Source organism: Mercurialis annua, linkage group LG4, assembly GCF_937616625.2.
Source record: "Mercurialis annua linkage group LG4, ddMerAnnu1.2, whole genome shotgun sequence".
NCBI classification, from domain to species: domain Eukaryota; kingdom Viridiplantae; phylum Streptophyta; class Magnoliopsida; order Malpighiales; family Euphorbiaceae; genus Mercurialis; species Mercurialis annua.
This window is the reverse complement of record NC_065573.1, coordinates 28,618,912-28,629,579: the sequence shown is the minus strand read 5'-3', so window position 1 is coordinate 28,629,579 and position 10,668 is coordinate 28,618,912. Positions and strand designations below refer to the sequence as shown.

The 10,668-nt window shown below is 32.7% G+C and overlaps 3 protein-coding genes across 6 annotated transcripts; 1 reads left to right on the top strand and 2 right to left on the bottom strand.

Annotated features, from left to right (window-relative positions):
* Positions 1-2,358: 2,358 nt before the first annotated feature.
* Positions 2,359-3,739, bottom strand: LOC126678833 (dirigent protein 1-like). Its single transcript, XM_050373742.2, has one exon. The coding sequence runs from the start codon at positions 3,044-3,046 to the stop codon at positions 2,492-2,494; it is 555 nt and encodes a 184-aa protein (XP_050229699.1). The 5' UTR covers positions 3,047-3,739; the 3' UTR covers positions 2,359-2,491.
* Positions 2,790-6,403, bottom strand: LOC126678832 (rubber cis-polyprenyltransferase HRT2-like). 3 transcript variants are annotated; one of them, XR_007640740.2, is made up of 4 exons: positions 6,234-6,403; positions 4,362-5,581; positions 3,836-3,893; positions 2,790-2,923 (listed from the first exon to the last, which is right to left on the bottom strand). XR_007640740.2 is itself a non-coding variant. In XM_050373741.2 (2 exons), the coding sequence occupies exon 2, from the start codon at positions 5,564-5,566 to the stop codon at positions 4,448-4,450; it is 1,119 nt and encodes a 372-aa protein (XP_050229698.1). In that variant the 5' UTR covers positions 5,567-5,581; positions 6,234-6,403; the 3' UTR covers positions 4,072-4,447. The 3 variants fall into 3 exon arrangements, 1 of the variants encoding a protein (XP_050229698.1); XR_007640741.2 differs by having other exon boundaries at positions 2,802-2,923; positions 3,746-3,893; XM_050373741.2 differs by lacking the exons at positions 2,790-2,923; positions 3,836-3,893 and having other exon boundaries at positions 4,072-5,581.
* Positions 6,404-7,510: 1,107 nt separating this feature from the next.
* LOC126676288 (F-box/kelch-repeat protein At3g06240-like) lies at positions 7,511-9,328 on the top strand. Of its 2 annotated transcripts, XM_050370459.2 has the most exons (3): positions 7,511-8,174; positions 8,223-8,445; positions 9,014-9,328. In XM_050370459.2, the coding sequence occupies exons 1-3, from the start codon at positions 7,595-7,597 to the stop codon at positions 9,069-9,071; spliced, it is 861 nt and encodes a 286-aa protein (XP_050226416.1). In that variant the 5' UTR covers positions 7,511-7,594; the 3' UTR covers positions 9,072-9,328. The 2 variants fall into 2 exon arrangements, with proteins under 2 accessions (XP_050226416.1, XP_050226414.1); XM_050370457.2 differs by having other exon boundaries at positions 7,511-8,445.
* Positions 9,329-10,668: the final 1,340 nt, after the last annotated feature.

The following is a 10,668-nucleotide window of genomic DNA, read 5'->3' as shown; positions in this document are numbered from 1 at the left end:
TTTCCTTAAGAGATGATTTAGTTGTGGATAAGCAACGTGGTACCACGATGTATTCCATCAAATGAGGGATTTGAGAAGAATAGGAGAAGGTGATTAGGATTTGTCATTTAAAATTTTGGTTTCATAAAGAAAATGTAAAAAGTTTAATAAAGTTAAGTCCTTATATTTTTTTAAATAAAATTTTAAATGATATATAAAGTTTTTAAATTATATGGATTAAACAAATAATTAAATTATTAAGCATTAAATTAACGAATAAGATAAATACTAAGGATCATTTTCACCTTTTTTTTATTAGTTAGTAGAGAGTGTCTTTCAAAAGCAGAGGTGAGAGTGAGGGAGGGTGTGTTAATCCGGTTTAGCACAGTTGTGTGTTTGTTTGATCCGATTTTGCAATATTGGACAATTTTTATCTTTCATGCAAAGTTGAGGAGGTGAATTGATCCTTTATTCATTTCATTATGGCCAAACACATTTTAGATCTTGTATTTTTAAAATTTTGTTTAATTAAATTTTTTTAAAAAAAAACTCTTTATCGGTCCTTATGCTTAACGTATTTTGAATTTTTTGGTTCTTTTTTTGAATGAAAAAGGAGCATGGACTATATTTATAGTGAAATGTACGTAAAATTTAATTTAAATACGTAACTAAATTGACACGTTTACAAAATGTATCACGTCATCAAACTTTAGAAATATAACTTGTTGAACAAAAAAACTTGAAAAGATGAACACGAATTTTAAAAGTTTAAAATCTTTATACTTTATCATAATTGACGTAAAAATTGTTAATCGCTTAAATACAGAACATTATTGAATAACAAAATTTTAAAATAATGACTTATAAACAAAAGCTAATACCCTCAAACTACCCACCTTTACTTTTTTTTTCAATAGCGCCACGACGTTGTAATTTCGTCAATTGCACCCTATTTCGTATTTTTACGTTTCATTAGCACCCTAAATTAAAAAAAATAGATAATTTTATTATTTAAGGATTAAATCTTATAAAATATTTAAATCTAAGGGTCATTTTATACCTTTTTTTTACTTAGACAAATTCAAACAAGTCCATTAACTTAAAATACATTCAAACAAATCATCTTCTCCATTAATTTAAAAAAATAAAAAAAATATCAAAACACATTTTTCCCGACCCGCCATCTTCTCCGGTCTCCAACCCGTCATCTCGGACACGATGTCGTCCTCCATGGAGGACGAGATCTGCTCGTCCTCGTCCTCCCATGGAGGACGAGAAAACTTGCTCGTCCTCCCATGGAAGGGCGATGTGTTCTTGAGGAAGAAAACAGCTGTTCTTAGTTGTTCTTTCTTAAAAAAACTGTTTTTCGTGATGACGTGTTCCGTGGCAGCGATGGGTTCGAGTGAGTCGGTTATGGGTATGAGGGAGATGGCGGTTAATCGGAATTTAATTATTCATATTAAATAAATATTTTTATTATTAATCTTTAAATTGTGGAGAAGAGAGTTTTTTTATAGTATTGATAACATTAAATGTTAATTAAAATATATGATAAATGTGAAGGACTTGTTTTGAATTTTATTCAAATGAAAAGTGTTCAATTTGATGCTTCGGAGTGCTATTGAAACGTAAAAATACAAAATAGGGTGCAATTGACAAAATTACAACGTCGTGGTGTTATTGAAAAAAAAGTGAAGGTGGGTAATTTTTTAGGGTATTAGCCTAAAAATGTATATGGACCTTTGATGAGTTAAACCAATTGAAAATTACCCGCACCATAAACTCACATCAACCAAAGTTGATGTATGAATTTGCATTTAACCCATGCAATAAATAACAGTCATGTGGCTAAAAGATTAATAAAATAATGGCTAAACCCATTTTAAGGTCCTTTAACTTTCATTTTTTAGTTTATCAAATCCTTCAACTTTTATTTGGATTTCTCAAATTCTTAAACTTTCATTTTTTGGTTCATTAGGTTCCTCAACTTCTATTTGACTTTCTTAGGTCCTTAAATTTTTGTTTTTTGGTTCATTAGGTCCTTAAACGAAGATCCATTTAAGGACCCAATGAACCAAGAAATAAACAATTAGGGACTTGAGAAAGACAAATAAAAGTTGAAGGACCTGATGAACCAAAAAATGAAAGTTTAAGGACCCGAAAAAGTTAAATAGAAGTTAAGGGACCTAATGAACCAAAAATGTATAGTTTAGGGACCTCAAAATAGGTTTAGCCTAAAATAAAAAACCTCAGCTATAGATTTCAACCTTCAACTTTTACTTTTAAAATCTCTGCTGTTATTAAATTTCAAACTTTTTACCTTTAAGTTTATTTTGTAGGAAACAAACATGACTATGTTCTCACGTACTAAAGATTGAATTGATATCAAAGATTACAGACAGTACCATTAGAGATAGAATGTTATTTCCAATTTCACAAGCTTAAAATGCAAAAGAGCAAAAATTAAACATTATTTAGGCAGCTACATTAATTTGGATGACACTTCTAGCATTTAGGCAAGATGAACTCGCTTTGCATACGGAGGCCAATAAAGGTGAAATTCGATTTTGTATACAACCGTAAGGCCAATGAGATCGACCGGAGACGATGTTACATACCCCTGTACAAATAAAAAGTCACCAGTGCCTCCAACAACAGGATGATCAGCCGCCTTGACATTGTGCGTGCCGCCAACGATGGTGATTGACCCTTTGTGGTGCTTGAGACGTAGAGTCACCTTAGCGGTAGAAACGCTGGTGAGTCCGCTGAGACTAGAAGTCGTTGATATTCCTTCTGCAACACCGACAACTTTGGAAGATGGGTTGGGTGAAATCGTCATGAGATCTTGAAAAACAAATATAGTGCCAAAAGGCAGCGCGATTTGACTGATGTGAGCTCCTGCAATACCATTCACTATGATGTATCCAGTTTTGTTGACAGTCTCCTGTTGGTAGAGTGCAAAATGAAGACACTTCAGTCCATGGTGATGATTAGAGGTGGAACTAGGCATAAGTGAAACAAGTAAAATCGAAGCGGCAAAAGCATAAGGCCACAGAGATTTAGCCATGGAAGAAAACTTTTTTAGACCTTGTGAAGGGTAGAAATGACTAGTATGAGTGCATTAAATCGGCAGATTCATTTATAGAATTCTTATGAAGTCCAAAAGACTTACATGGGTTAAAGTTTTCTTCGGTTAATGAAGTAAAAATCTTTTACATCAACAGGAGGTTACTATAGCAATTTGTGCCAATAATTGTTTATGTGGCAACACATTGGATTATCACACAAATTTTTGTTGCCACATAAGTAAATTTTAACCTGAATTCCTAAATAACCTTCAATTAATATAAAAATGAAAAATCAGTTATCAAAATTTAATAAATGAAACAATGGTAACCATTATGTAAAAAGCCTACAGTTGAGTAACATCGAAATTTGTTAACCCGACTTACATAACACCCCTAAATTAGCAGACATAAATTCAATTTATCTAGAATCTGAGTTTGCTGACATGAAAGGCTTGACTGTTTTTATTCAGTTCCAGGTTAGCTGACATGAAAGTCCTGACCCTTTTTATTAAATGGTTATCCAAAAGTTTGTATTTAGTGACAACCTTCTTACAAGACACAGATAAACATTGCCTGCTCAACTACTTCAATAAATAATTCAAAGGAATCCAGGTTCTTAAACAAGAAAATATTCTAAAGCATAGCGGTGAACTATACATGCAATGGATTAAGAGAGAACAAGAAGAAAGACTTTATACCTTGAAAAGTTGGCAAGTATACTGCAACAAATGCTTGTTCAAGAGCAAAAATAAAAGTAAAGAGAGCTTGAGAGAGGTCATGTAGTTTACCTCTTTGCCCTGCATTCTATTATCCTTTTAAGCCAAGGTAGCTCTATGCTAATATATTCTGCAAAACAGCATAAATTTGAGACACATACCAAACTGCTTTGCGTAGCTTTCAGAATAATACAAAAAAAATGCAAATGCTCAGAAAAATAATCTGCAGTTGGTGCTGCTGGCTGAATTCTGTAAAATGTGTTGCAAGTCATAGGCAACAACAGAGCCTCACTGGGACAGGATAAACATTTGTCAAAATGAATGAGCTGCTAATTCTAATTCCAGCATGATATGAATCACAAACCCCAATAAAGAAATGGGCTACAGAAATAACAATCTTAATGTCAAAATCTTTCCTCATAACTTACAATATGGTACATATTTTTCACCGAAATGAGGATGTGAGTATAAGTTTCAACGATAAAATGTAAGTTTGAAATAGTGTTACTAGACCTATTCTGAGCTTCATGTCAAAGCATCCAAACAACCATGCATATCAAAAATGTTCATGCCTAAATATTAAGCTTTCTAAACTCACAACTAAAGAAGGTATCACATGTTCTAGCTACCCAGCTCCCAGAAGAACTTCTGATGAGTACACAATCATTGTGGAGTATGCAGATGTTATAGCTGCTTCTTTTTCTTTTCCAAATACAAGTAATTACGTTGGAAGTTCAATACTGCCCACACCAAGTGCCATAAACCAATTTCTGGCCACAATGCATGTGGAGAATACAACATGCACTCACTAGCCTGCCAGAGTAGAAAATTGCTCAATCGGGTCTCCCCAGAACTTCGAATCAGAATGTCAGGCTCAGGAGCTACTGCTGTGTACATGTACTTTTCAATGTCTACGAGCTTTATAATTGAACATTCCCCTTCAGTCTTCTGACTCTCTCCAGATGGAGGAGGATAGTTTTTTATTTTAGTTTCCATCGATGCTTCATCTTCATTCCAGTTACTTTCACATGGTCCTTCAGCAGCAGGCATGGAAACGCTAGCTTTATCTTCATCCCCTTCAACTTCTCTAACCAGATTGCTGGCTCCACTTGCTTCTGTTTCTTGAAATTCATCAACTTCATCTTTCCGGTTTACTTGGAAACTATGTCGGATATTATTATATATCTTCTTATTATCCTCTCTTTTTTTATTTCCGCCATTGCTTTGCTGATTAAAGGTCAATGATTGAAATTTCTGCCACTTATGTTTGCACGATTCTTCAACAGCATGCACAATCTCATCAGAGGAAGTGTAAGCAATGCATATTAAAAGGGTACACTTTGTATTGTCCGCTGTAGCCCTCATAACCTTTTCCATGGCCATCCTGACAGGTTCATTCAGAAGTGTCAAATTACCAATAAAAAAAACTCTGATTCCATATTGGTGCACAATACTTTCTTCCTTGAGCAGCTCCTCCATCTTTTCTAGCATCAGATCCATAAGTTCCTGAACCTCATCTGGCCGCCTTTTAAAATTATCAATGCTAAAGGCATAAATAGTTACATACTTCACTCCCAATTCATAACAATACTTAAGTATGGAAATCAGAGCTAAAAATCCAGCTCTATGCCCAGCCCCTTCTTTCATGTTTTCTTTCTTAGCATACCTTCGATTCCCATCCATAATGAAGGCAACATGATTGGGGATGGGTCCCATGGACAGAACGCGAAACATGCATATTCTCATTAAACTGGCCAAATTTCCAAACACATCGCTTTTTCTAACCCCAATATGTTTCGCCATTTATTGAAAACCGATCTGAAAGTGCCAAACAAATCAGTTTAAAAGAAAAGGTTAAACATAGCTAGGATCAATACCCTGCAAATTCAGTAGAATTTTTTCAAAAGAACTCCAATATTTCCTCTAATGTAGAATGCTCATAAGAAAGTATGAAGCAAATAGTAATTAACTACCAAGTAAGCTTAAGCTTTTAGAAAACCACAAAACCAATGAATGACAAATCTCAGAGTCGGCGAGTCACACGTTTAAAGTTAGAAATTATATCTTCTACACTGATTGTTCAAACGTCAACCAAACCAACTAAGACATAACCAAAAAAACAAAAAAAATCAATAGTTCTAATTCAATAGTATAGCATAATCATCCGAAACACACAACGAAACACAAGTCATTACCAATAAGCCTTAATGATCCTAGCAATAGTAAACTAACAGCAAATGCTACAACAGACAGCACAGAGGATAAGTCCTAAAGTTGCAATCCGAAGCTCGATATTACTGATCAAAACTTAATGATTATTGAATTCAACCTAATCTAAGCATTATGTTCTTTGTTTCAGTTGTGCATGTACATATAATTACTTTAGAAGCTCAATCAAATGGAGTAATAATCTAATGCGAAGATAAAGAATCAAAAACGGATTCATTATAAAACTAAAAAGAAGGGTTACCTTCAATCAATGGAGATCTACTGGGATTTTCAGAATCAAATCAGCATTTGAGAGTTAACCCAATTTGTCTAAATTTTCTCTTGAGGCGGCCGAAGCGGGAAAGTTCCAACGCAATGCAATAATGGCCTCTTTGTTTTCACATTTATTCAATCAATTATCAATTGTGTTTCTTATTTAAACATTAAAAGTATTTTTGGTTTAGTCTTTAAAAATGTTTTTAATATAAATGACCGAGATTTAATATTTAACGAATGTTTTTTGTCATTTTTTTCTTTATTCATATGATGAACTTTTTATTTTTGTGAAAAACAAACTAAAATTTATTAAAACATAATAAATAAATAATAATGATAAAATAAATAATATTAATAATATGTTATTCTGGAAGTTTAATAAAATATTTTCCTAACAATATAATTGTCTTTGATTTATTTATAATCTATTATACAGTTTATTATTTAAAAATTTGTCTAATATTAATTTTAATAAAAAATATAAAAATAATTTGATTATCATGCACTAGTTAATTTATTAAATCATACAACATATGAAATAATTATTTTCATACCTATTTTTTTAATCTTCATTCATATTCTTATATTCATTTTTATATTTTTATGACTCAGTAAATAAATAAATTTAAAAGTATTATTTAAGAGATTGAAATTAATAGTATTCAATATCAGTTAAAATAAAATAATACACATTATAGGGTTTAAAAAGTAATCCTAATCAACACTAAAAAAATTAACAAACATAAAAAATATAAAAAGAATTAAGGGAATAAGTTTTCAGAAAAAAATTTAAGCAAACATTCAAATATTTTTTTAAACAAAAAAACGAAAATAAAAAGAATGAGAGTCAGTACTATTGCTCGGCATCAAAGTAAATTTGCTACTTACGCCAAAACAAATGTTAATTAAGACAGTGAAAATAAATTGAGGGGCTTAAATGATCTATTATCCTACCTCACAGAATGCCTACGATAGAGAAAAGAAACAAATAATGTGAAAAGAAATAATATAAAATAGCAAATTCTGTTTGGTTTTCACTGCAAATCAAAAATTGAAAATGGAGATTCCGCCGGCGAAGAAGAGGAAACTGAACCTGAGTAAATATATACCCGAATTTTTGATCGAAAGTATACTCTCAAAGTTACCCGTCAAATCCCTGGTAAGGTTCATGTCCGTTTCCAAACCCTGGAATTCTTTAATCACAAACCCTAGTTTCTCTAATCGTCGATCAAATTTAGCATCTAATGTCCTTGTACTCAACGAAGACTACGATTTTTTAACTATCGACCGTGCTAGTAAGTCGCTATTACTCTTGATTCACCATTTATCACATCATATACAACAATTATGGGTTCTTGTAATGGCTTGGTTTGCATTTTTCGAGCTGGCTATTACGAGGATATCATTGTTTGGAACCCTTGTACTGGAATCTCTCGAGAGGTTCCTAATCCGTCTTGTCCATTGGGTTCTTGCTATCGTTCATATGGTTTTGGTTATGATTCTTTGTCTAAAGATTTTAAGATTATTTTAGCTGTAGAAGAACATCCTGATGATTCTCAAAGTTGTTTTTATTATGTCGAGGTTTTCTCACTCAAACGCAATTCATGGAAAAGAATTCGTTATGCAGTTAATCCTCGCGATAGCATTGTTGGGGAACCGAGTTACTCAATGAGAGGAACTCATATCAATGGTGTTTTGTATTGGAATATAAATGATGTATTGCATGCTTTTGATTTAGAGTTGGAAACTTTTTCTATTATGCCACTACCAAAAACAAGTGACGGCTATATAGGTGCTTTGGATAACTGCCTTAGTTTCACCGATTCTGCTTTCACTGATTCTACTGACATTTGGACTTTGAAACGTTGTGGTGGTGTAAATTCTTGGGTGAAGTTTATTTCTTTGACTACCAAGGATGATATACGACCTTTGTACATGACAAAGGCTGGTATTGTAGTTAAGGATGATATACGACCTTTGTACACGGAAGATCTTTCTAGTCAAAGAATTATAGCTAAGAGATTTGTGGAAGATCAATTTGAAGATATAGTTGCGATCGCGGTCCCTAGTGGAAGAATTAGCAGAGTGTTTGAAATTGGCGAGGGCAGGAGTATGTGTGATGCAATTGCATACGTGGAAGATCTTGTTTCTCCAACTGCTTTGATTTCAGAGATTGAAGGTGTAAATACCGAAACAAGGTTAGTTGTTGAACTCTTATGTCATCTTTCTTTATTGATATAAATGGTTTTCGGATTTTCTATGAACTTGCAATTGTTGGCTCTTGTCTTTTTGGTGAATCTTGGATTGTGAACATTTAACCTTGCTGATTATGTGGAATTCCCTCCTATTGTTTCTATAGAAAGTTTCTCTGCAATTTATGATTATAGAAGCAAAGTTAGATGATGAGTATGTTTCCAAAGCTTCTGTGAAAATCTGATTATCTATGTTGCACAAATACAAAGACGCCAAAATGAAAAAGGATGAAATCAAAAATAGCAAGATTCTATATATCGTATAAGAATATGCTATAATATAAAGTTTTGCAATTCCTTAATTGTTTTAGAAATGAAAGTGAAATGTAGAACTTGATAAGTTTCTGTGTAACAAATTTAATTACGATTCAAAAGAAAGCTACTTTAATTGTTTTGCTTTTACTTACTTATGCGTAAAGCAAATAGTTAAATGCAACAATTTTCTTACCTGTCCAGGTCCTTGTTAATATTTTAAATTTTGCATTCAATTTCTTTTAATATTATTCACTTTCAGGGCCGTTCAATATGATGGAAACAATGAGGCAGGATGCCAATCTCAGAAAAATAGTTAAGAAAGCTAACTTCAAGAATCAAAGAGTTCAATTAGGTGCGTAAGTTGTATATATACTTCTTAATGATAGATTTACTGAATGTTGTCGGTTCCTAAAATTTTTGTTGAATTGAAAAATTCATTGGCAATTTTGTGTTGTACATGGAGAATGATCCTCACATCAGTATGATTTGGATTATAAGTTCTGTTAATATGGAGAACGATCCTGGCATCGATATGATTTGGAATTATATCACTCAAAAATTAGTAGTTTTCCCATATTTTAGTCTCATTGATTCTGTTACTATTCAAATTGTTTATATTTCGAATACATTTACAATTTGGTTTGTTCATATTTCGAATACAGTTTTGTTTGGTTACAATTTGGTTTGGATGAAAAGTAATAATTGGAATGGTTCTCTCCTAGTAATAAATTAGGCAAACTTCATGCGGAAACAGATATGGTTAAACAATGCCATCAAAACATCATATCACAAAAACTGACTTCACAAGATGATTATTTACTTCAACACAGACCATACGTCAAGGCAACTCATCAAAACATAACAAGCCTAATACATAACTGAAAAATATTGGCAAATGTAAAATAAATACGTAGAAAAAGTTACTATAGAAAAATGAAGAATGTAGAAAAACTTATACTCACACCTTCTTTGAGTATTATCGCAAACACATTACAAACGCCTATACGGATCAAGTATTCAACACTTTCCTGGTCACGACCCAGGCATCCAATAGCTTTTGCAGTATTATCGCAAACACATTACCTCATCCATAGTACCTTCTTCCACCAATTTCAGCAAAGGCTCAACTCCACCTTCTTCAATTATCAACTTCCCGCAGCGATTACTGTCTCTTGCATTCGAAAGAAGCGCTGCAGCAGCACTAGACCTATCATCTAAAGGCCTAGCATAAAGAATCGCAATCTGTTTCCAAACAACACAATGAGCTATCTCATTAGTGAAGATGTGAGTATAAGTTTCGACGATAGTATGTGAGTTTAAAATAGTGTTACTACACCTATTCTGACTCAGCTTCATGTTCAAGCATCCTAACGTCCATGCATATAAAAATTGCTCATGCTTAAATGTTAAGCTCTCGAACTAAACATGGTATTACATGTTCCAGCTACGTAGTCCTTGGGCAGCAGGCAGGGCAACACTAGCTTTCTCTTCATCCACTGCAATTTCTCTAACCATCTGCTGGCTCCACTTGCTTTTGTTTCTAACTAAAAATTTATTAAACTAACTAAGATTCATTTATTGTACTTTTGAAAGAAAAGTATGCACGTTAATCATTGATATAACTAATAACGAGTTAATCCCATAGAAAAAGGAGCAAACTTATATATATTGAACATCCATCATAAAAATTGTTGACTACCTCATCCATTGAATAATTAAACAATTAGAAAAATAAAAAGTATGAAATACACTGAAAAAATAAAGAAAAGTATGAGATTACTGATAACATGTTCTTACGATTCAGTTGGGGGAAATTAAACTCCTAAAAATGTAAGTCCTGTGAGCAACATATACTTCTGGACATTGGCAGTCTTAACAAATCTGTAGTCTTGAGCCTCTAAATCATTTATAATT